General features: G+C 35.4%; 1 protein-coding gene across 4 annotated transcripts in view; it reads right to left on the bottom strand.

Annotated features, from left to right (window-relative positions):
• Positions 1-27,015, bottom strand: part of SPIDR (scaffold protein involved in DNA repair) — a 192,556-nt gene that overhangs the window by 159,944 nt on the left and 5,597 nt on the right. For all 4 annotated transcript variants that reach the window (XM_058177653.1, XM_058177652.1, XM_058177655.1 and 1 more), the window contains one exon: positions 24,580-24,740. In XM_058177653.1, the coding sequence (XP_058033636.1) occupies positions 24,580-24,740 (161 nt within the window). The remainder of the gene's footprint in view (positions 1-24,579; positions 24,741-27,015) is intronic.

Raw genomic sequence — 27,015 nt, forward strand, 5'->3', positions numbered from 1 at the left:
CCACCTAGTCATCTGACCACCAAGCCACGCCCCCAATTAAGCCTCACCCACAGAACCGGTAGGGAAAATTTTTAGATTTCACCCCTGGTCTACTGTCATATTATTAGGCCCTTAACCCAGGCTAACTGTTTGCCTGATGCTGAGAATAGGAATCCAGCAGTGTAGTTTACTATTGTACATGTACTGCAAGCTCACAATAATTAGATTATGTTGATCACACAGCACAGTAACCCACTGCTAATGCTGCAAGCCAGAAATGCAGCCAAACATGGTCTGGATGTTCAAAAATCACTCATAGTTCCCAAAATGTAAATAAAGACTGATCAAACTGCCTTCTCAGAAACCCTCTCAAACAAAAAGGAACACTGAACTGCATGCAGAAATCTCATAGTTCATTGAGTGACACGCAGATATCTTCATTCATTAAGTGGTAGCACAATGTCCTTCATTCTGTAGCAGCGTAACATAGTTTTTCTCTCCCATCAATGGATTGGAATTCAGAAAGGATAGCATAACTTTCAGCATAATTTTTGAAAACCATGATCAGAGGTACTCTTATTTAAGATTAATACTTAAGCTATTAACAATTCTAACAATATTTTTAAAAGGAAACACTGGGTTGGGAGGAAAAATAATGTCTAGCTGCATTGTATGTATGGCCTTCTGCAAGTAATTTTACGAACACGTTATAGGCTTAAAATTGAGCAGAAAATAGAGCAATGCAGATTCACCCCCACCCCCGCTTTATCCAACTTCCAAAGAATGGCACATATTGGTCAGCTTGAATCTTTATGTGTGATCCAAAATGCTCACGTCAATGAAATGTCCTGGAAGAAGGCATGGAGGTGGAGAAGAGAAAAAGGCAATGATAATGTGTATTCACTGTCTGAGGCCCTCCATCCATTCACTGTCCAGATCTGTACTAGTTTATAGGTTAGTGGATTTATATTTTCTATTTTTAAAACCTATACATAAATTTTGAGTTTTGGTCTTAAAAATCTTCCATTAGCCTTTAATTTAAACCTGAGAAATAACTTTAGAAAAGAAAACTTCCAAGCCTGCTTTGTTTGCCTGGTGCTCATTACCTGCCTGCCAATGAGCAATTTGATTTTTCTACAAAATTTAGGAACCATTGGAAATTTTTATCTTACTTCCTTATATATTTATACCTGACCTATTTTAATATCATGTTTTTAAATAAATTGATTATTCAAAAATATAATAAATTTGGTAATTTTTAGAGTGAACTTTTAAAAAACCGTTAAAATCACTGTAGATCAGTAGTCAACATGGATTTTTCTAATATTGCATATTTATGTATCAGAAATTTTATAAAAATGCCATTTCTTTTAGCAGATTGGTTTCTTTCACTGTTAGGCTGGGAGAATGTAAAATTCTGCATAACTAAAGTGATTACAGGTAGATTTAAATCAGCAAATGTGGTTCTATTAACCCCCTTCCCAAACTAGTTTTCCAAATGAAGAAATATTTTTTATTTTCATTAAAATTTTGGATTAAATACAACCCTTGCTTGTACTCTTTTTAAAACACTAATAGTTAACATGGAATTTCAGCTATGTATTCAGTGAGTCCATTGGAAGATGCATCTCATTATAGCTCTTCAACCATTTGATTGCACTTACTGTATCACAGAAGTATTAAATAATGAAATAAATTCCTACATTTGTTCTCTGTTTGTCAGAATGAAAGGTTTTATTCAGGATAAAAGCTGCAATCATAAAATCACTCCAACGTTTTACAATTTGTAAGGTGAAGAAAACTTATTTGCTTCAGAAAATAGTCTTGTTAATAAAATAAACCGATGATAAATTCAAAATTCCATACTTGACAAGTAAAGCACTTGCTAAAGTACAAAACAGTAACAGAAAAATAAATAAAACCAAAATGGAGAACAAATATCACATTCCACAACATTTACTGGCAACTATAATTACAAGCAACATCACACCCACATTTGTGCATTCTGTTGTATAAAATTTTAAGTTGCATAGGTTTTTGGATACAGTATATGCGTTTGCTTTTTGTTAGCAAATCATCTACATGGCCATTCTACCTATTCCTCCTAATTAATGCCCTCTATTAATTAGGTAAATGTCATGCTCAGGTATCAACATATCTTTTGCTAGCTGCATTTATACTCAGAAGTCTCCCTTTTCACTTAATTTGTAATGTTTTTTAAATTGTAAAACCTTATTTAGCATGCTTCAAAATAAAGCGCCAACTTTCAAACCAATGTCTCTTTTCTGTGTTTACAAGATTTCCTTGACCCCATTAAGCAGTTTTTGAAAAGAGATGGTTGGTAATTTCATTTTGAAGCCTATTAAATAAGGAAGGAAATAACACATTACAGTCTAGAAGTGACAGAAATAAAAATGACTGGGTTTTAAAAGTTGGATTCCAGTTTGTACATACAATCTGGAGTAAATTATTTTTCTTTTTGCATTTTCTTCTGAGAATTAGCTGTTTTATGACTGGACCTACCCATTATGCCATATATCCAGTAAACCTTTTGGTAATGTGTATATACTTCATATTTATGAACATTATCTTCTGAAAACCTTAAAACTTTTTAAATGTTAAATAAGGAGAGAGTGGAAGTGGTAGTAAAGGTAGTCATTGACTTACAACAGTTCATTTAGTCACTGTTCAAAGTTACAACGCAATGGAAAAAAGTGACTTATGTCAGTTTTTCAGTTACAACCTTTGCACCACACCCATGATCATGTGATCAAATTTCAGATCCTTGGCAAATGGTTCATACTTATGATGGTTGCAGTGTCCCATGTGATCACCTTTTGCAACCTTTTGACAAGCAAAGTCAATGGGGAGGCCAGATTCACTTAACAACCAGGTTACTAACTAATCAACCGCAATGATTCACTTAACAACTGTGGCAAGACAGATTGTAAAATGGGTCAAAATTCACTTAACAAATGTCTCACTTTAACAACAGAAATTTTGGGCTCAATTGTGGTTGTAAGTTGAGGACTACCTGTATTTTATATGTTGTGTCAAAAAAAACCAAACCAAAATCTAAACCCCATCTATTGAATTTGAGATTTTTCTGAGATTGTGTTTCTCCATTGCACACATTAACCGCCTAAAATGAATTGGAGATTCTAGCAATGCACACATCATAGGCAGTAGATAATATACAATTTCTTCAGATCGCTCACATGCTATTTCCCATGTACAACCAAAGTTACTGTATAAGTGAAGCAATCACTGGTTAGCTAATGAAAATCTACACACTACTTCTTAAAAGAATCTTTAGAAAGTGCAGGCAGAAGACCTCTTGTAGAGAGAGACAATTGTATTCAGTTTTTAAACTGGATTATTTTGGATAAGATTCTCAATTCAAAACTGCTTGCTCCTCACTTGCTAGTTTCACATATAACACTGTTTTGAGAACTTTTATCCACAGTCTAAAGTAGTATAATATAAGCAGATCATTTGTTGTTGGTGAGTACAAATCTATGTAGCAAACTAAAAGCATGTATCAGGATGCATTTACTATTTCCTAATCAAACAGCCATGTTAAGAAGTAGGAAATGACAAACATGGTAAATAAATACCAAAATAACAGCTGCTATTGGCAAGAAAAGACAAAAAAAGTATCCCTCTTTCTTCCTCATACAAAAGTAGAAATCAAAGAAGAAAAACAAGGAAAGTCACTGCAATCATGACCTCTAGCGATGAGTACCAGGTTGATCAGATCTTGTTCTCCCACACAATTAAGATAAGGAAGCAAGCTCTGACAAGTAGTTGTTCCATAGTGGGTGTTCAACCATGGGAACCTGGTACAGCTCTGTTTCTCTTCCTTAAAAAATGAACACCTGGTGAGCCAAGACCCAAACCCTGACACATAACCCCAAAACAAGTGGATAATTAAAACAAATGAAACAGAATTCTCCAGTCTATGTTTAATTCTCTTCTTAGCCCATTTTCTTGCTACTCCCCAAACTTCCCTCCTCCTTCCCTCCTCCTGTTGAACATTTTATTAAGACGTCTATGTGACATAGGTAAAATGATACTGATGGTAAATGATTCCCAGTTAGACTTTAAATACTAGCAGTTGTTTTGGTGAGATTTTAATAGCAGTCTGACTATTACTACGATGTGGTGACTAGTTGTTATATAAATTTGCCCAATACATTTTGCCAGCAATTCCCAGCTGTTGCTAACTAAGCAGTTACTAGAAGTGAGGAAGAAAAGAGGGGGCAAAAATGCAACGTGATTTGTTGCAGAGTTTCAGGAAGGAAAAGCTATATAAAACAGAACTAACGGCAATTCACTAAAAGGGAAGCTGGAAGAAGACAGTAAAGTTAAAGTTGTCATGATTACACAGTGCACCCTTGAGGAAGGATTCATCCAAAGGGCTGTTGCTGATCTCTGTAAAATTAAAAATTTAATATATAAAATACACATGTGTTTATGTAGTTCAAGTACACATTCCAAGAAAACCTGGACCTCTGGCAATAATTAAAAAACAAATGAACAAACATCTAAGACTGGGACCAAATCTATCTTTATTCCAAGCAGGAACACCGAAATAGCTGCAGAATCCTCAGTTCCAAGGAAAAGAGGCATGCAGATAGTTTTAAAAACAAACAAAAAAAAGATTTTTTTTCTTATTCCGTTTACTTTCTGCATAATTTCTCTCAATTTTCTTTTATTTTAAATTTGCCAGTTATATGTGCTACATCTCTCCTGAATTTTCCATGGCACAGGCAGCTATCATGCAAAGACACGAATGACATTCCTCACCCAGCCAGAGCCTACGCTGAAACTTATTTGAATGAACTTGACCCTCCTTGGCTGCAGGCCAGCATGCAACGTCACTCAATGACTTAACAGAACACAGTGTTCTTGGCACAAGCACAAAAATGTGCTGAAAGCCATGCTGGAGCAAATCTAAGTATAACATTTCACATTAATAAAAAGAACAAGTAATAAAGAGATAGTAAACACAAAGCCAGAAGTAGTAATCTGAATATTTGCTTTCTGAGGGAAGGGTTTTTAAAACTGCACTCTGTGCTTCTCTGCTTTCTCCTTACTCCCACCAATCCCCAACAAAGTAAATTTATGGGCTTGATCTCTGAATTGAGCCTGTTTCTACTCCACCCTCAATCTGCTTCAAATCAAAGCCCACACACATTCTTTATCCTGCTTTCCCGCAGTGCTTTACCTGGAAAATTCCTATTCACCTTTCAACATGCAAGAAAAGGGAGTGACACGCTCTTAACTACCAACAGTTCATGACTCACATCCCTTCCTGAACTTCAAGCAGATGATACCCAACAAACATTTCACACAATTCTAGTGCACACAGTCACTTATTATAAAGTTATGTCATTCATAAATAGACTATGGTAACTCTGTCAAGATATTAAAAGTAACCAAAGAGGAAGACCAAAAAATCAATACAATTTTACTATGAACTCAGTGTACTTCCTCTATGTAAATAAATTGCTATTATCTCCTCCCCTATTTCCTTGTTGGGGATTTCCCCATTTTTTTCCCAATGGCTATGGCTTGATATTTTTCTATTTTATCTCAGATGACCTATTTTTCTTTATTGTATCCCATTTTTTGAAAGTTTGGGCTTGAACATTGTAAATATATAAAAACAAGCACGTTATCTCATGTAGTTATATGAATTCGTATTTTAGGGATAAACTTGAAAGAGAGGTTTCTTTATTCAGCTGAACCTATTTCTGAGCAACAATTAGAACAGAAACTGGCAGGGAAAATAGTATAAATCAATAGAATAGAATAGAATAGAATAGAATAGAATAGAATAGAATAGAATAGAATAGAATAGAATAGAATTTTTTATTGGCCAAGTGTGATTGGACACACAAGGAATTTGTCTTGGTGCATATGCTCTCAGTGTACATAAAAGAAAAGATACAGTCATCAAGAATACTAAGGAATTCTTAAAGAATTCTCTATAAATCTATACAAACTGTATAGCAATGAAAAGGAAAAGGAAGAATTTCTCATTGTAACTTGAGAAATATTACCCTGCCATGACAGAACTGTCCTGAATTTGCAGATATTGGCTGAATCCATGTAATGAAGACTTCTACAGGTTTATATTAAGTTGCTGGCGATGACCCTTCCTGAATTAGTTGAATTCTGGTGCTAGTTAGTCAGATTTACTGTAAATTATTGCATCACCTTCTACATGATTCTACCCTGCAAAATGTGGCAAATCTGAAAAATCTGCATTGACTATTAATTGCTTACCAAGCATAATTTAAAGTGTTAGCATTTCTTTATTCAAGTAATTTCTATACACATGCCATGTAAAAATCTCAGATAACTTTAAGGCTACGTTATTAACTTTAAATTCTAAATAATTTATATCAGGAGCCACCTACTTTATAAATTAGTCAGACTAGCTATTAAGATTATCAGGAGAAATCCTTTTGAAATTGGCCCTATTCTCAGAAGCCAATTTTCTGGAAGTCTTCTTTGTGTTGTACCTGAACTATGTGTTTGACTCCAACATTGCTGGCATTTAGAAAATCTGGAAAGCTGGACCTCTCTCACCAGGATGATAATTTTAGCATTAACTTGCTGCTACTTTTAATTTATATTTTTAATTTAACTAGTTTTAAAAATTATTTTAGTGCCTCCTCTGAATACATCCTGGAGTAGACATCTATTATAAATTAAAGAAAAATAAATTTGCAGTTTGTACCCAGGCTGCAGAGTCTGTCTCTTTTCCCAATTTACTACACTGATATATATTTAAATAGTATAGAATAGCAAGAGCAAGAGAAGACTTATTATACTGCTCCGTAGTACTTTATAGCCCTCTCTATGCGGTTTACAGGATTAGCATATTGCCCCCAATCTGGGTCTTCATTGGAAAGATGGAAAGTCAGATCAAACTCCTGGCTGTGGGCAAAGTTAACTTCCAATACTGCATTCTAACCACTACACAATCACAGCTCATACTGCAGTTAAAATATTTATTTTTCCCTCAATGTGTCACTACATGTAGTCCTTGATTTATGACCACAATTGAGCCCAAAATTTCTACTGCTAAGCGAGACAATTGTTAAGTGAGTTTTGGCCATTTTACGATTTTTCCTGCTGCAGTTAAGTGAATTACTGCAGTTGTTAAGTAACGTGATTGTAAAGTGAATCTGGCTTCCTCATTGACTTTTGTTTGTCGGAGGGTCACAAAAGATGATTATGTGACCCCGAGACATTGCCACTGTCATAAATATGAGCCAGTTGCCAAGCATCTGAATTTTGATCATGAGACCATGAAGATGCTGCAATGGTTGTAACTGTGAAAAATGGTAAGAAGTCACTTTTTCCAGTGCCATTGTAATTTTGAATGGTCACTACATGAAAAGCTGTAAGTTGAAGATTACCTATGCCAGTTTTTTCTTTCCTTTCTACTTCAAAGCAGCCAACTTTCCCTGAGTCGTCTACTAAAGTGCTAATGACTTGGTTTTACTTATGTGGCTAAGCCTATTAATACAGAAGTTCTGGCTTTGTAAATTAACAGTTGGAAAAGGAAGAGGAGGCAGTAGTAGTAAAATGTATACTGTAAAACCTTCTGCCTAACATACTATTGTAAGCACACAAAGTTGCAATGATTTCTATCCAGTATTATATTACTAGAACCTCTGTGGTGCCTCTGGATGTATAAACACTTCATTGTAGAAGTTTTCTGTTTCATATAATATAGCAATGAAATACCTATAGCAGAGGTTTTGCTATGTCCAAGGACAAGGATCCAATCCTTGGAAACTCCAGTTTATAAAAGAATCAGATGAAGTGATGTGAAAGGTTTTTATATACCATATTTTTCAGAGTATAAGACGCACCTTTTCCCCCCCAAAAAGAGGGTGAAAATCTGGATGCATCTTATACTCCAAATGTAGCCCCCCCCCAAAAGCTTCTCAAACGGAGGTTTCAGAGGCTGAAAAAAACTCCAAACGCAGCGTCACGGAACTTAGAAAAAAGCTCCAAGCAGAGCTTCAGAGGCTTTTTTTCTGAAGTTCTGTTTTGGAGGCTTTCAGAAGCAGAATTTTTTTTTTTCTGAAATGGAGTTTCAGAGGCAGGGAAAAAAAAGCCAAAAAAAGCAAGACACAGAGCTCACAACCAAGGAACCTGTTACTAAAATTGACCTCTGGGAACAGCTGACTGGGGGTATTCCGGGAGGCCAATCCACCTGCCAATCAGTTTTTTCTTATTTTCCTCCCCAAAAACTAAGGTACATCTTATACTCCGGTGCGTCTTATACTCTGAAAAATACAGTAGTTATTAGATTCATATGCTGCTTATCCTTTAGAAGCAGAAAGGAGCTTAAACTTATTCCAGCATTACCACTGACATTCATGAATAGGTAGACAACTAATCTGATATTACAGTTTCCTGTAAATGGAATTGTTAAGTTCTAAAGGTTAAAATAATTAAACTGAATATTGTTTGCAGTTTTTTGCAAAACTGCAGCAGTTTTATTAGGGTTTTTTTAGTACTGTATTAGCATTTAGTATTTAGTATCAAGACCTGTGAACCTGCCCTAAAAAATGCATATTTTCTGAAATGGAATGAAGACTATATCAGGAAAACATTTTTACTAATTTTGTGTAATTGACAAAAGAATAGAAATGCTGATTACTTTTACATTATGTTCTGAACGACTGCTCTGATACTAGTAATATCATAGCACTTTCAGCCAAGTTCAATAAAGTCTGAGAGCTTGATTAACAACCAGATTTACAGGTTTGTGAGGTTTCTAAAGCCACTCCTTTTTGGTTAGTGGAAAACCATAGACGGTTGCCATCATCCTTAAGGAGGGCAGAGTTGAAAGGAGAAGGATGTGACACATTTACCACAGCTAAGCAACCAGCTGGCCTTTGTAATTAAGCACGAAAGTAATTTTCAGTGGCTTAAAATGAAACTCATAGAGCAGACAGGATTACACTTGGAGTATAAAACAAGAGTGCAAAATTGAACTCAAGAGTAATATTTTTGAGATTCATTATCTGGGCTAAAAATTACATGGAGATCTTCTCTATTAATCCCTATAATACAACTAAAATAAACCTAAAGAGGTAATTCATCAATATTATCCAATAACTTCCATGGTCGTATGGATTGTTCACAGCAGGTACATATGTAGAAACTAATTGAAGGTTTCAACATATGGAAACTTTTGCAAAAAACTGAACTGATAAGGACTGATCAAGGGGAGGGATCCTGAAGTCATGATGGGCAGCTCAATGGAATTATCAATCCAGTATGCAATTACTATTTTTTTAAAAAGACACATTCAATGCTTGGTATTACCACAAAGGGAATTGACAAAATAAGTATCAATATAACAGAGCTTGGAGCATATAATTCTAATCACTACACTTCCAGAAGGATGTTTTAAAGCTAGAAAAGATGTTTAAAAGTGTACCGAAATTATTAAAGGGCTGGAGTTAACTCCCTCATGAGAAAAGAATATAGCAATAAGGGCTCTTCAGTTTCACAGTTCAGTATATTAAAATCATGCCTGACTTACAATGCCTATTTCAATGGTGAAATTTTCTACCAGCAGTTGTGGTAATGGGAGCCAACTTATACAATTAAAAAAGGACTGAACAAGTTTGTAGAGGATCATCCATCAACAGCTACTAATACTGATTGCCATTTATTATCTTCTGAAGCACAAGAAATATCATTTCAAAATGGTAAGTGGAAAACAATATTGAAAAATGACTATTGTTATTAGTCCAGGCTTATGAGCTTTTCAAATCCATTTAGTTGGCCATTTTTGACAAGAGAATTCCACATCCTGATCCATCAAGGAAAACTGGCAGAGAACCAATAAAAATTGTAAGCTCTATCTTGTTCCACAATGAAACATTACTGATTACAGCAAACATGTTAAAAATTAATAGAGCAAAGTTTTTAGAGATGTCTAGGGACAACAAATTAACAGCAAAAAATTTACGACCAGTTTCATTCTAAAATATAGAGTTCACTAAATGATTTTGGATTGAGAGAATTTGACTAGCCTAATCTGGAAAAAATGTAATACAGCTGGGTTTGCTACCTTGAACTTTGGAGGAAGAACTTTAGTCTATAAATAATAAATTCATCTCTGATATAACTTAAGAAAGTTAGAGAAAAAAATCCATTTATGTATGACAGATAAAAAGAACATATGCTTGTGCGCAAAGGAAACAGTCATGCTGGTAAAGTCGACACATTTTTTTCTACTCTCCAGCTAAGCAGTAAACTTCATGACCAGTCTAATCCATAAAAGTAAAAAAAAAAAAAGACATGAACTCTACAGTCATGCCAGCATTAATCAGCCACTGACTAGTCTGTTAATATGTTGTTTAGTAGCACAGCATATTAGCTGACAATGTACTTGTACTTCTGGTGACATTTCCATTACTTGAAGTAAATTCAGTCATGAAAGGCAACTGCATGACCTCTGTAATTAAAATACAATTTATACTATTGATTAAATTGACTTGACAGGAAAAAATACATTTTATGCAGCTTATAGAACAATTACCCTTACCAGTAAACTAGTATGATAATCGATGTTTGTTTCTCTTCAGCTACTGTGTTTCCCTGAAACTAAGACCTCTCCAGATAATAAGTCCAATCGGGCTTTTCAGCACATGTGTTAAAATAAGCCCCCTCCCAAAATAAGCCCCCCACCAACTACTTATATGCATGCTCAGCCAGTCTGGCCATTTCCTGGTTGCTTGCCGCGCAAACAACACGAGGTGAGAAGGTAAGGCTGGGGGGGGAAGGGGGGACATGCCCTCCCCTCCGTTCTTCGCGCCAGCCAAGTGGCTGGCTGCCGCTGCCCTGATGTGTCCCATTACTGCTGCCTCGTGGAGCAGGACTCTGCAAAGCTTGTTGTGCCATTGCACGCACGAACTGCAGCACTGCCACAAGCTTCATCATACCAGCACAGCTGGCGTCCTGCTGCTCGCAGCTGCACTGGTATGTCGAACCTCATAGCAGTGCTGCTGTTCATGCGTGCAACAGCACAAGCCTTGTAGAAGTCCTGCTCCATGAGGAGGCGGAGGCGGCGGTGCAATGAGTCTCATAAAGACTCATTTCTGACAGTTCGGGCGGGAGATAAGTGAGATGCGTGGAGCGAGACATGGCTCCCCTTGCCATCTCTTCTCCCCCCCACTTTAGCACAGCAGCACCCCAGGGCACTAAAACCAACTCATGGGTGCTGCAGGATGTTTTACTACTACTTTATACTTTATACTTTGTAAAATAATCTCAACCATCCTTAATTTATAACCTCAGTGCAGTTTCATTAATTACTTTAGAAGTTCTACATGATACCCTTCTCTAAAAATCTACTTAGTTTATTTTTAAATTTAAATATATATCAACCCAATAAAAAAACACCTATGACTTAAATAGAAGAAAATGAAGCAACTGTTCCAAAGAAAAATGTTGCATCCATAACGTTGATAGCACAGAAAAAAGATATTGTGACCCTGATAGACGTACAACACTTACTTGAAAAAGTTAATAATGGCGTAACGAAGTGGTTTAGGGAATAGAAAATACATGGATCTAAATCAGGACATATTGAAGTGGCAAGCTTGAATAATTATGTTAGCATGTAACTGAATGGAAAGTTCTTAGAATATTAGGTAAGAAAGTTGAGAGTTATTGCATTAGAGATAAAGAATATATTGTTCTTAATACACAAATTAAGTTTATTCAGATTTCCTTTCAATATGAGAGTTAAACAAAACTTTAATTACTATATGGTCAATGTAATATACTATACTGAGAATACATAGTGGATATGTTGAGAAGTAGATGCTGAATTAAGAACTACTGTGCATAGAACTCATTAAACCCTCCACCCAAAAAAAGAGAACCAATATAGACAACGTTGATTTTCATGCAAAGATAAGCAGAACAGGTAGTTTGATCCAGTATAGTTTATGTACCAGTTCTGTAACCCCCAAGTATATAAGATTTTTTTAAAAAAAACAACAACCACCAAGTCTATACAAGTTTATTTAGAAACCTCTCATTATTCACAAAAACTATTTGCTTGGAATGTTCTGATAAGTAAGGAATTGTAAATATGACTGGCAGGTTATGGATGAAGAAGGTATTTGCTTTATGACCCTCCTATATCTGTTAAGAGATAACACAGAGAACATGGCTCTCAATCTATGTCCTTCTCAGGAAAAGATTGATTGTTTTTAGCTGAGATTAAAAACCCACACTCAATATTTAAACTGATTGATTATTTGTTTCAAAATTACAGTGATTTTCTTTCAGGTTTCATTGGCCATTTGTTAAAAACATCAGGATATCATGGAATTCCTATTTTGTTTTTCAATTAAGCCCAGTTTTTTACACTTAGGAAATCAAGATCATACTCACATTAAACTTTAATGAATAATACCAAAGCAGTGACTTTTTTCAAGCTCAAATGAAAGCCCAAACAGTGAAGATATGTTGTAAAAGTATGTGATCCAAAACATTTCTGGATCATTTTTGAAGTATATAACCTTAGTTGCTTAATGTTACTGCACCTTGGTTAAAGTCTAGAACATCTCCCCACAATATAATATGAACAATCACATGAAAAAGTGACAGAAAGCATATGTAAAATGTGTATTTAATGCTCATTGACAATTTTATTAACCATGGCTTGTTGAATAAATCATCACTAGCTGGGTTAACACAAAATGATCTAAATCATAAGCCATGATCTGTAAAATACAACAGTTAGTCCTGCACATTGTACTAAAGCAAAAACAAGCAAACAATATTATTTATTTAATTATTTTTATTTCTTTATTTTATTCAATTTCTATAGCCAGCCAACTCAGCCAAGTGACTCTGGCAGCTTACAATTCTGAAATTCTAAAACAATTAAAACAATTAAAAATACATTGAAATTATATCAGCATAGCAAGTAAATGCAGTCACACTATACAACTAAATAAAAAAATTGGATTCACAAAATAATATAATTACTTGGTTTTCGCTTAGTATGCAACATAAACTCAACTGTGATATATGAACAATGGTATAAGAGTGCTGTATAAACCAACCAATTGTGGCTTAGTTAGTAATACAGTTAAGCAAAGTATGTCTGAGATGCATGAATCAGTTTGTCATTCCACAGGAAAATGGCTTGGCACAGATATGTTTGCTACTCTTGATTTTTCTCAATATTATAATTGGGCAAAGTTTTGTAGCTGTTATGCTTGGGATGAATTCAAGCTTTTTTTCACATTAGAGGGATTCATTATAACAAGTGAGTGCTCCCAATGCAGCAAAGATATCAGTGGAATGCAAACAATTGTTTGTCTTTTTCTCCTTGCTCCAGCTTGTTCCACCCTTCATACTAACCAGTAATAGCACAGTTTTACCACACTGGCCCCTGTTTATCATATGCTGCTTGGCTATATTCCCTCTATTCAAAGGCCAGCAGCAGCATGAACAAAAGCACAAGTATGTAGCAGGCTTTTCCCTTGTGAAATAAAGCAGGCGTAAAATTATATAGATATACATCTAAAAAAGAACATTATCTATCAAAAAAATGGAAAGAAAACAGACACACAGGCCTGAAGTGACCAGATTGCTGGAATCTCAATCTCCCTAAAAATGCCAAGAGCTAGCAAACACTACAGAAGTCATCTATTTGATTAAGAAGAATCTAATGGAAAAGAAAAAAATAGGTCCATTATATATATATATATGGAAAAGCAGCAGGAGCAATCTCCTTCATGGCAAACATGGGTCTACACCAGGAGTAGTCAACCTTTTTATACCTACCGCCCACTTTTGAATCTCTGTTAGTAGTAAAAAAATTTAACCGCCCACTGGTTCCACACTTACATAACGTGAACTAAACTTATGCACGGGCGATACAAAGAGTATATTTTCAGAAATATAAATTGTCACGGGGAATTTTATGAAAACCTAATGAAAATGCTTTTAAATAATGCTATGATTTTTTTTAAAAAAGTCAATTAAATTAAAAAAAAAGGAAAGTGCTTCAGTATCACAAAACCCCTACCGCCCACCATGAAAGCTGGAATGCCCACTAGTGGGCGGTAGGGACCAGGTTGACTACCACTGGTCTACACAATGCCATCAATTGCCAAAACATACTGTCCTGATGCACACATATTTGATGCTTATTAAACAATATAGCCATCAAACCCCAAAAGGGTTTTTAGCAGTTTACATGGTTAATCAAAAGGTACACCTGAATTTACTGATAATCTGATATTTTATAGTAATTAAGCAAATAATTTAGTAATTAAGCTAAGGAACTTAGTGAAATGAAGAAAGCTTTAGGTTACCTAAACAAACCAAAGAATGAATCTGAGGTCAGAGATGTTAATAAAAAACAAAAATTCAAAACCTTTAGGGCAGGGGTGTCAAACTCGATTTCACTGAGGGCCACATCATGGTTTTGTTTGACCTCAGGGGGCCAGGGTGGGCATGGCCAGGATAGGCGTGGCCAGCTCAACATCACTTGTGTCAGGGGCGCCTGTGGTAGCTCGAATACTCTGCCAGCAAAAAAAGGCTCCCGAGCTCCGTTTTTGACTGCAACAGCTTCCTGCAACTCTCTGCCAGTGAAAATGAAGCTTGCGTGGGCTGCATTACACTCTGAGAAATAAGAATGGATCTCTATTGTACCTAAAATTACAGAATTGTTGCATTTCAGTTCTTTTATTATTTACTTTAATCCCAGTAGGTATCAGCAGGGCCTATGTGAATATGTCACAGGGGAATTCAACAGCTAAATTAGGAAATCAAAATAATCACAGAAGATGACAATGGTAAACTATTCCACAGAGCTGGCAAAAAAGACATATTGATATGGATACACAACAGGAGGATTTGAACTTTATTCAAAAGCATTTTTATTTTATTACTTTCTTAGGTTTTGAAAATGTTAATACAAAATATTTGAGAACAATGGATTATTAAATTCTAACAGGAATTTTAAATCAATTAGCAGCAAGTTTTCAATCTACTGTAATAGAGCCTTGTCTGCACATATAGCAAAAGGAAGTGGTAGAATGAAATACATCATTCCTAAATTGAATTGGGCAAGATGGCTCTCCTTGCTCCACACAAAATACTGCAGAAATATATAACATGCAAACTTGGAAGAAAAGCTTTGACCTAATCTTTTGCCATTTGAACTGTTTGTATTCACCCAAAATTCTAGTAAACCATACACACATCCAGTGTGTCATCATTATCCACAGGTATGAATAAAACATTTTACATAAGAACACAGACATGTTATCTGCCATCAGGCATTAGGTCATCAGTCTGACACAGATTCCATATCAAAGAATAGTGCTAGTGCCTCTTAAAACAACTGCATTTTATATTACACAATAGAAGGAACAGACAAAAGTTGTTTCACTAGGAGGGAGAAATAAAGTAAAAACATCTTTTAAAATATACATGGAACCACATACACACATGCACACAAATACAAACAACTAATTTTTAAAATGTTCTGATATTACTTTGAAGTCATTGCATTTTAAATAACAAGCAGATGGGCTATTCCATTAATCTCAATGCAAATATTGCTACTCACTTAATTTGAATACGTTGCATAGCAGAGCCTATTTTGAAGAAAAATACGTTTAACAGAGAAATGTCCAGCTGCTAAATTACCGTATATACTCGAGTATAAGCCGAGTTTTTCAGCACGTTTTTTGTGCTGAAAAGCGGCCCCCTCGGCTTATACTCGAGTCTACGTCTCGATGTACTTTTAAAAGATACTGTATTTTTGATAGATGTCCAGCAGGGGGCGCTGCATAATAAAAATGAGCGCCGAACATTTTGCACTTTTGCACTTTTATTGTTTTTCGTTCAAATAAATATTCATGTTATTTTACTTGGCTCTATCTTTATTTTTTACATTGACCAGTAGCTGCCTCATTTCCCACCCTAGGCTTATACTCGAGTCAATAGTTCTTCCCAGTTTTTTGTGGTAAAATTAGGTACCTCGGCTTATATTCGGGTCGGCTTATACGGGTAGTTTATTTACTAAATAGTTTTAAACATTTCCGTGTCTCCAAAATAGTTTATTAAATACCATCAGAACTAAATTTCTCCCCACTATAAATTCCATCACCTATCTCAAATTCTTAAAATGGGATAGTACACTATAGATTTCACTTGAAGAGCATCTGGAAGCAGAGTGTGGTGCAGAGTGTGGTGGCATGGGCAGTTCTTAGGGCCCCTAGAGTGGCCCATGTTACACCACTGTTCCATGAGCTGCACTGGTTGCCAATTTGCTTCCAGGTGCAACTCAAGGTGTTGGTTATCATCTTTAAAGCCCTAAATGACATGGTTACTTGAGGAACCATCTCAATCTGATGGGACTAACCTTCTCCAATAGCGCCAACAGAGGAGACATACTGTGGATCCTGTCAGTCAAGGAATTTTGGCTGGCAGGGTCCAGCAGAAAAGCCTTCTGCTGAGATCGGCTTCCACCCTTCTGACCTTCTGCAAGACCTTTAAAGCCAGATAGCTTGCAGACCCAATACTGGAGTATCACATTGGAGGTGGTTGATTAATTAAGAGCTAATCCCACCTCCCACCCACATATCCAGCTGCCTCCTTCTCTGTCTTGTGATCATGATTTTACTTTAAGGAATATTTATTTCTGATGATTTTAATATATTTTTATGCTGAAAGTTGCTAAGAGCTACTTCGAAACAAGATGGGTGGTAAACAAATTAATAAATAATACATTAAAAAGTGGATTGGATAAGTGGATTTAACAAAATCTTTCTATTCCTAGTGGGCAGAACTGTCTTCAATAAAATTGCAGTTCAGTTCTGCAGCCAATTATCAAACTGACCAAGTGAAGGACAAAAGAAGACCTTCCTGATTTCCAGAGAAATACCTGAGTAGAAAGCGAAAAAGATAGCGAGGTGTATTGCTGCAATGATGACTACAGGCCAAAGAACAAAATAAAAACAAAAACAAGATGACTCAAGCATGCTAGCCAGTCTATATCGAACAAGAGGCCAATTTTTACAATTATCACTAATTTGATGTTGAACTGATTTTTTTCTGTCCTTATTCCATCATTTGAATGAATGTCTGTCATTTGCTCCAGCAATTTGACAGGGACATGAAAGGAATCCCCCCCCCCGCCCCAATGTGCCCTGGGCAATTACGTTACAGGCTAATCATTTCAACATAGAAGCGCCTTAAATAGTGCCTCCAAGATGAGGCACTATTCGGGATGGGAATCAATTTGATGTTGGACTATTTTTTTTCTGTCCTTATTGATAGCAGCAGTTACATTTCTGTACTATGGCTGTTAAAAATTGATTTTTTTTTGCAACAGTTTAGCTACTTTTGCTTTCTATGTACCAGATTGAATTTAAAAGTTATTGTTTAACGCAATGGAAATAAGCATAGTATCAGTCTTTAGTGCTCAAATCCATCTTCAATAGTAGACCATGAGAAGATCATTTATTATGTTTTGATTAAGTAATATGTCAGAATCTTAAACTCTAGTAAAGTTTAACTATGTTTTCTTTATATCAAGTTAACTTCAACTATAGATTATAAACATGATGGGCTACAAAGCCCAGTTACAGATTAACTAAATTAAATGTTCTGACACCCATTTTTAAAAATACAATAAACTAACATTTAGGGTGAGTAGAAAAAGACTAGGACGTGGAATGGTATCAGGACAAACAACTTAGCAATTTAATCCTCTGGAATGAAAATAATTAAATTCAAGTTATTTAAGAGGCTATATTTGTTATATGAATATCATATCATCCTGAGGATAATCAGATTAACTCAGAAAACAGCTGTGAGTGCCTTAGTATTTTGCATTAAAATATTGTCAAGAGTATTGTATTTCATTGTTTTTTAAAAGTAATCAAAACAGTTACACAGCAAGCAATTACAAAATAGAACTGTCAATATTTCAACCAAAGTTATTTTTGTGATAAATTCAATATTCATACATTTAACAACTAGTTTCTCTTGCAAGCTTAGCTCTGTAACCTCCAAAGTAGCAAAGCCATTTACTAAGAGCAGCCCAGTAGACAACTCAGCCTCATTGCCATAAAATTAAATTCTTTGTATTATACCTCTAATTCCCTTTCCTTTATTTTAAGAAGGTATCATTCTGATAAAATCAATGGCCATGTTTACACAATGGCAGCTTGTCTTAGTAAATCAAGTTATGCCTAAAAAATATGAAGCCACAAATTCTGAAATAATAATAAACATTGATACAAGTTAAAAATTGAAACTTACAGAACGTGCATGAAAGAAAACATGAATAATAAAACAGTATAATAAAAACAGAACAGAACGCTGGCAAGTAAAAACATTACATGGTCAATTTCCACAACAGATTGAGGGGAAGACGGATAAAGGTTAAATCTGGGAATGGCGTACAACAAAAAAATTTTAAAAAAAGAAATGAAGGCTTGATTTTTGACTGTGCAAGACCAAACTATTTAAACTAAGGCAATCAGAATTGAAAAATCAACAAATGATTGTGAAAAGAAGCAGAAGAAACCAATTTTGTATTCATCTCGTGCAAGAAGATTGCACAAACTGATTATAAACAATGATATAACATAATTGCCAAAATGATTCACAGGAACACCTGTAAAAATTACCATGTACCATTAATGAAAAATTGGTGGGAACATAGAGTTGAAAAAGTAGTCGAAAATGAGCAAGTTAAAATATTGTGGAATTTCCTAATACAGATTAATAAAGCCTGGGCTCATAACACACCAAGTTTCAAGTTTCAGTTTATTATAGCCATAGGCCAGAACAAATAAAAAACACTCAGTAAATATACAATTAAAAATTCAAGAATAAAATAATACATAACAGATAAAATCTAGGATAAAATCCAGTTATCTGTTATGTAATGAAATTAAAATACTACTGACATCAATCATGTATAATACCATTCCTATAATTAAAATACATGATCTCAACCAATAGGGTCACTTCCTAATTTACATGTGTGGAGAGCCGTCAAGTATGTGAGTAAATGTATTTTTCCCATAACTGTTATATATATCTCCAAAAAGTTGGCATCAGTTGACATCTATAATTCGGTAACCAATTTTTTTCTTGTGGACATTGCAGCGACACAAAATTTTGCCACTGTACGTGTGGTAGCCAGATTTGAGTCTTGGAAGAGAAAGTCTACATAAAAGTCGTCTGTCCTCCCTGGCAATCTCTCTAGTAAGGGGAGAATATATATTGACATAACACACCAAATATAAATGTGGTTGAAAAGAGGAAAGTATGGATAATTGATACCAAGGGGTAGTTGAACACAAAGAATTAAAGAACATCACAAAGTATCAAGATCTGAAAATCAATATTGAAAGATTATGGCATAAACCAGCTATAGTGGTCCCAGGGGTTATTGGAACACTGGGTGTGATCCCAAAAAAATTTGGCTAGCACTTAGAAATTTTACATATTGATATTTCCATCTGACAACTAAAAAAGGCCACACTGCTTGGATTTGAACATATATTATATGGATACATTACAGCATCCTTGGTTCTTGGGAAGAACTCAATGTATATGAACTCCAACACCATCTAAAGAATTGGCAGATGTGACTTCACATTGTTGTGAAGAAGTAATAATTAATTCATATTTCACCTGACTACCAACAGCTCTTGATAATTCAAACGTAAAAACATTAGAAGTACAATAGGAGACAAAAATAAAAGATGGCAAAAATGACAGAAGCCAGTCAGGAAGAAAAATGAAACAAACTCTCACAATCCAAGGATTTGTGTATTTAAATCGTATGTTAAATACTAAATGTTCAGTTAGGGTCAAACCAGATTTTTCTTTGGTTTCAAAATAGAGTGCTAGGTAATGCTATGGTTTAAAGTTGCTTAATATCCTGGTTTATTTTCAAAGTATGAAATGTAATTTTATTGTTTTGTCAAAAAAAGAAAACTATAACTTTTGGCATATATGAAGGAGAAAAAAAATTGGTGGGAGACCTCCAATCTATGTAGTGCCACAATGTACAATTCTATAAGAACGTATTGTGGTAAGATATTATTATCTGAACATGGTGTTAGAAAAGTTAATCAACCATTACTAATATAGCAAACAAAATGATATTTGTACACCTAGCACCAATACCTATGCATACAGTATTTAATCATATATGGAAACCTGTAGCAGTAGTATCAGCTTTCACTACACATTCATTTTTCTAAGTCTGCACTTGAACAATAAAAATAATCACAAATAAGGATGTAGACTAGATTCTTCATATTTCTGTTTGAAGAAATATCTAACAAAATAAAAGATTTCGAAGTGACCTTGCAGGTCCTCTAAACCCCCTGCTCAAGCAGGAGACCCTACCCCACTCCAGACAAATGGCTTTCCAATCTCTTCTTGAAAACCTCAAGTGACAGAGTACCTACAACTTCCAGCAAACTGTTCTGCTCTTAATTGTTCTCTCTGTTAGGAAACTTCTTCTTAAAAGTTGGATCTCTTTTTAATAAACTTCCATCCGTTACTTCTTGTCCTGCCCTTAAAGTTTTGGAGATTAGGTAGATCCCTTTTCTCTATGATAGCCCTTCAACTATTGGAAGACTGCTATCATGTCACCTCTGGTCCTTCTCTTTGCTAGACTCTTTGTTGCTCTTCTCTGTACTCCTTCTAGAATCTCAAAATCTCTTTTGTGTCATAGTGACAACAACTGGACACTATATTTTAAGTGTGGTTTTATCAATGCAACATAAAGCGGTGTTATCACTTCACATGATCTTGATATTATCTCTCTACTGATGCAGCCTGCATTGGCTTTTTTGGCAGCTGCAGCACATTGCTGGCTCATATTCAAAAGGTTGTCCCCTAGAACACCTAGATCCCTCTTCCAGTTACTTCTGTTGAACCAGATATCACCTATTCTATACTGGTAGTCCTTGACTTACAACAGTTCGTTTAGTGACCATTCAAAGCTACAACAGCATTTTAAAAAGTGACTTATAACCATTTTTTCACAATTGCAACCTTTGCTGATCAAAATTGAGATGCTTGGCAACTGGTTCATATTTACGACAGTTGCTGTGTCCTGGGGTCTTGTGATCACCTTTTAGGACTTTCTGACACAATGGGGAAGTCAGAGTCACTTAATAACCAGCTTACTAACTTAACAATTGCAGTGATTCACTTAACAACTGTGGTAAGAAATGTTGTAAAATGGGACAAAACTCACTTAACAAATGTCTCACTTAACAACACAAATTTTGGGCTCAATTGTGGTTCTATGTCGAGGATTACCTGTACCTGTTACTTACTTTTTCTTGCCTAATCTAAGGTAGCCAGGTGCAATAGCTAGAGCCAGATATTTGTCTTCTCCATAACTTCTTTATTTACTAAGCATATAAACAGGCAAGACAGTCTTATTACATTGAATTAAGAGGCATATAAACACTTCTAAGCAATAAGATGTAGCATGCCATTTAACGTAAGAAGTTGCTAGTAACAGTAGTTCTCTTGGTTAACTTATTTGAGTTGCTGTGAAAGGCAGCCTGTATTCACCATATTTAGAATTGTCCCATTGTTTCATGCCACATAGGCTTCACAGGCTCAGACACTTTGAATCCGCTGCGTTACATGATGCTCACTTTGACACATAGGAAGAGACAGATGTCAGCACCCCATTCTCACCCTCTCCAGGAAAAAGATTTGTATTTTTGAAAACCAAAGACATAACTCTAGGAGAAGAGAATCAAATATGAAGCTATCTGATATAGTGAATATGATATAGCGAAGGAAATTAATTTCTCTTCAACCCAAATTTAAACTTTAGAGTTTACTTTAGAACTTCCAAAAAAACAGAAGGGAAGTCTAGGTGGATTAAATGCGAAGGAAAGTCTGATTCAAGGGATATTACCTAAGAAGAAATAGGTGTCTTAGCTTGTTGTTAATTGCAAAATCGTGTCCAACCCATCACGACCCCATGGAGGTGTCTTAGCTAGAAATTTAATGTTTGTTTTTCCTGTGTTCAATTAAAAAAAAAATTATGCTCCTCTCCTTAAAGCATTATATTTACTGTCAACTGGAACCCAATCAGCAAGGAATTTGTGTTAATTCACCTATTTAAGGTAAATTTTCTCTTAGCAGGATAGCACCATCTTGTGGTCTGCAGGAATTCTTGTTACTCCATATATTCCATATATTCTAAGATTTGTAGAACTTCGTAATCCGTTTTTTTCCAAAACCATTTACCTGCATTTTAATATTTACATGTTTTAAATAAAAACTGGTATTAATTTCCCAATAGAGAAAAGGGCTGATACCTGTAATCAAAATTAAGATAATTGCTATTGATAGCACAAATCCAATTGTTTAGCATTTTTACTAATTTTTCTTTTCAGCTGATTCTCATTTGTGGCCACTTTATTATTTTTACTGGTTTTAATGTGAGTGTTTCTTCTGATCTTGATTAAAAGATCAGTGAAATTTAAAAATTAATTTAGAGATGCATTATCACAATTAAAATGCCAGATACAGAAGATATTTGGTGACCGCTAGGATGACATGCCACTCCTACAAGATAAACGATGGGGCCAAGAGAACCTTTAGGGGAAAAGAGTGAAAGGCACACTTCCAATAGGCTCAGTCATGCCACTAAACCATGATTTACAAAATATTATGGTTGGGTTCATGTAACACATACATACAAAGCTTAGTTCACTGTACCTCCAGACTTCTTACTTGAACTAGAACCCACTTGACTTTATTAAACCTATCTTTACTCAAAACAAAAACAAATATTTCCCACTTTTGGGAACAAGAAGGAACTGGCCAGAGAATGCTGCTTTTCAGTAGCGTTGCTGGCATTTTGGAACAGTATTCCAATGAAAATTAGATTACACTAAATAATAACAATGCTCCCCCCTCTCTAATCTTTAAATATTATTCCACCAATTTTAATGTTGAAGAGCTCCTGTTGCTTAATCTAGGATTAATGATGACACATTTATCAGATATCCTGCATTTATTACCTACTGATAGTTGACCAAACATTTAACTTTTACAACCTATTTTTAAAAAGTACATTTAGTACTCTAGTATAGGATACAGCACTCGGTGGGTAAGACACTGAGCTTGTCAATCAGAAAGGTCAGCAGTCTGACGGTTCGAATCCCTAGTATAGGTCTCCTGCGTGAGTAGCGGGTTGGACTAGATGACCTACAAGATCCCTTCCAACTCTGTTATTGTTGTATAAAATTCTTTTATCAATTTTCTTTTAAATTAAAACTTCAAAAAAATGGTTCCTGTCTCCCTCTACTGGAGAATACTGAAACCCTTTATAAACCAGGTGCCAACTCTCAAAACTCTCAGGGTGCCGTCCGCCAAACAATGTCGGCTGGCGGCCCCCAGGGGAAGGGCCTTCTCTGTGGGGGCTCCCACACTCTGGAACGAGCTTCCCCCGGGTTTACGCCAAATACCTGACCTTCGGACATTTCGTCGCAAACTCAAGACCCATCTTTTTATCCGCGCGGGGCTGGCTTAAATTGGGATTTTAATGTTAAATTTATTAATTTTAAACGGGGTCTTAGCATGGTAAATTTTAATCACTGGGCTAATTTAAATAAGTTTTTTAAATCGTATTTTAAACTTGTATATTGTATTGTCGGTTTTATTATGCCTGTACACCGCCCTGAGTCCTTCGGGAGAAGGGCGGTATAAAAATCAAATAAAATAAAATAAATAAATAAATAAATAAAATAAAATGACTTTACCTGAAGCAATGTTCTTTTTACTTCATTTCTTAGTTGCCATACATATTTGGGGAAGGGGGAACCATGGGGTGTGGGATAATTTCCTCCCAGGTGCCAGACATAACAAAGATAAGGCCCTGCCATCTACCTGGTTGGTTAACGTGACCAGTCACTCCACAGGGGTGGATGATATCTATTTCTTTTATTATAACAAAACGCGGAAAATATTTAGAATTGGTTTCACATTTGAACATGCCCACATATGATGTACCCAATAAAACAGATCTTTGAAAAAAGCCATACTCAGAATCCTGAATTGATTGGGCCATTACTCAGAACCATGACACCAGGATATTAAGTTTAAAAGAGCAAAACTGGTGAACCATGTTTATTTATTATTAATTAAAACATTTCTTCCTCATTGCATGCTATAAGTCTCAGGATTCCATGCAATTAATAAAAAATGTTTATAATTTAAAAACGGTACTGGTCCTTGGCCTGTTAGCAACTGGGCCGCACAGCTGGAGGTGAGCGGCAAGCAAGCGAGTGAAACTGAAACCGTCCTCCCCCTTGCCCCGTCCATGGAAAAACTGTCTTCCAGGAACCCAGTCCCTGGTGCAAAATGGGTGACGGCCACTGATTTTAAAAAACAAAATTAAAAAGCATTAAATTGTATTCAATAATCTCCACTTTCGAATAGAGTGGATATTTAGTCTGGCAGCAAACATTCTTAAAAGACCTCCACCTTAAACAATTTTTTTACCTTTGAGGGTTCATCTTCCTTCTCTCCATCCGCTTTGAAAGTGCTGTTTGGGCACGAATCTGTGTCCAATATATCCAAAGGAGCTTCATTACCTTCTGATTCACTACATTGTTCATCATGCTCATAATCACTATCATTCTTCCACTCAATGAATTCAGGTTCTTCATGAAGGAGCAGGAAAAAAAACTTCCAGAAATTAGACATTTTTATAACTACTAACATTCTTACACATGTTTATTATATTTCAGGCATATCTAATTTTTTATATAGAATCTAAGTTAATAACCTCAACTTTGTGTAGATTTGATGGCAACTAAGACTAGTTATATTTCACAAAAGTAAGTATTTTCTAAATGGGTAAACCACTGCTCTTTTCTCAATTAATTTTACTAATTGTTATGTAGCTACTAGTTACTCTTACAACTTAATATTATCACACATTTGTTAGTTTTTTAAATTTATTGGTTTTAATGGGGTTTTTAGTATTTATATTGTTTTAATAATTTGGCTATTGAATAAGTTTTTTATGTGTTATTTTAAATTGTATTTATATGTTTGCTTTTAATTGCCTGTGAACCGCCCTGAGTCCCTAGGGAGATAGGGCGGTATATAAATTTGAAAAATAAATAAATAAAATAAATAAAATAAATTTCTCATTTAAACATGCTACACTGGCTGAGCTTGCACAAAATACCAATCTATCTATAAAGCCCCCTAGAAGTAGTACATTATCTGGGCTTTTTCAGTCAGGATTTGGATCTGGAGAGCTTAGTTGAAGGTAGCATCCACCTTCTAATCCTACTGCATTTCTCAGTAGCATTTTATATGATCAACCATTCTTGACTACTTATATGACTTGAGTATTGGAGCCACTGTTCTACAGTACAGTGATTCTGCTCCTTTGTTAGCTGACATTTTCAGTCATAAGGGAGAAATTTCAGTCATAAGGGCCTCTTGTGGCTCAACAGGCTAATGCAGTCTGTTATTAACACAGCTGCCTGCAATTACAATTACTGCAGGTTCGAGTCCCACAAGGCCCAAGGTTGACTCAGCCTTCCATCCTTTATAAGGTAGGTAAAATGAGGACCCAGATTGTTGTGGGGGGCAATAAGTTGACTTTGTAAATATACAAATAGAATGAGACTATTGCCGCCCTGAGTCTTCAGAGAAGGGCGGGATATAAATGTAAATAAAAAAAAAAAATCTCAATAACCACTCATACATAGAAAGTTGTAGAGTTCACTCCTCTCCTCCCATTATTATCTATTAGATAATAATGACATAAAGGTACTGAGGAAGATTATCTGTCAGTCCTGAGTTTATGTTGATGATACCACTTTACATTCATATCATGGGACAAACCAGTTATGTTACAGAAATTTTGTTCCAGTGACTGAAGATCGTTAATATCTGAATGAGATGAAACTGACTGTTCATTAAGGGTTTTGGCTGGCCCTAATGTCATTTCATGAGAGAAGCTCAGTATCTTTGACATGGTAGGTCCACAACTTGGAGTTCCTTCTTATCACATAGCTACTGCTGGGTACGTATGTGGAAGATGTGGCCAAGAGGATCATTGCTCAACTTCTGCTAGCACATCAGCTATGGCTTAGCTGGAATGTGAAAACCTTGCTACAGTAACCCATGCTTCATCATCATATATAGAGTACCATATGGAGTTGCTTTTAAAGAACATCCAGCTTCCATTAGTGCAGAATGAAAAAACTCAGGTACTAGATGAGAAATATATATCACTATGCTAAAGGCATTGCATGGCTGTTGATAGGAAAGCTTCCCTTTGGATATTAGCATTGGCTACCAGCTTGTTCCAGATGTGATTCAAGATGCTGGTAGCTTTATGGCTTGGGACCAGGTAACTTATCAACTAGTCTCTTTCTAGTTATTTCTACCCATCCTAGCCAATCTGTCAGATAGTGTATATTCTAGATTCTGTCAGTTGGTGGGCTCTTCCAGGACCATTTCTGTCATGGCACCTGTCCTCTGAAACATTACTCCAGTGTCAGATTGGCCCTGAAAACCTGAGTCCAGTGCCCTGGGTATGTGTTTGAGCTCATCTCCTGGTTATTAATGGTTGTTTTTCAAGTCCATCTGCTATGTTTTATTTTTTATATTGTTTTTAGTTTTTATCTATTTTATTGTAAGCTGCCTAGAGTCACATGAAAGATAAGTGATGATATAAATTGATTAAATAAATATTAATCTAGGCCCAGCTATGATGGCATTCCAGACAACAATGAATTTTTTTTGTAATTGGATGGTGTCTTGTCAATATTTGACTGTGAATTGTATGTTACTATTTAATTATTATAAGGTTGATTATACTAAATGTTATCAATTTGAATAATGGTATTATAGATGTATGAAGAGAGTTTTACTATTACACTGTTAACTGTGGATGTTTTATTATTTTCTTTC

Source organism: Ahaetulla prasina, chromosome 3 (genome assembly GCF_028640845.1).
Source record: "Ahaetulla prasina isolate Xishuangbanna chromosome 3, ASM2864084v1, whole genome shotgun sequence".
NCBI lineage: Eukaryota > Metazoa > Chordata > Lepidosauria > Squamata > Colubridae > Ahaetulla > Ahaetulla prasina.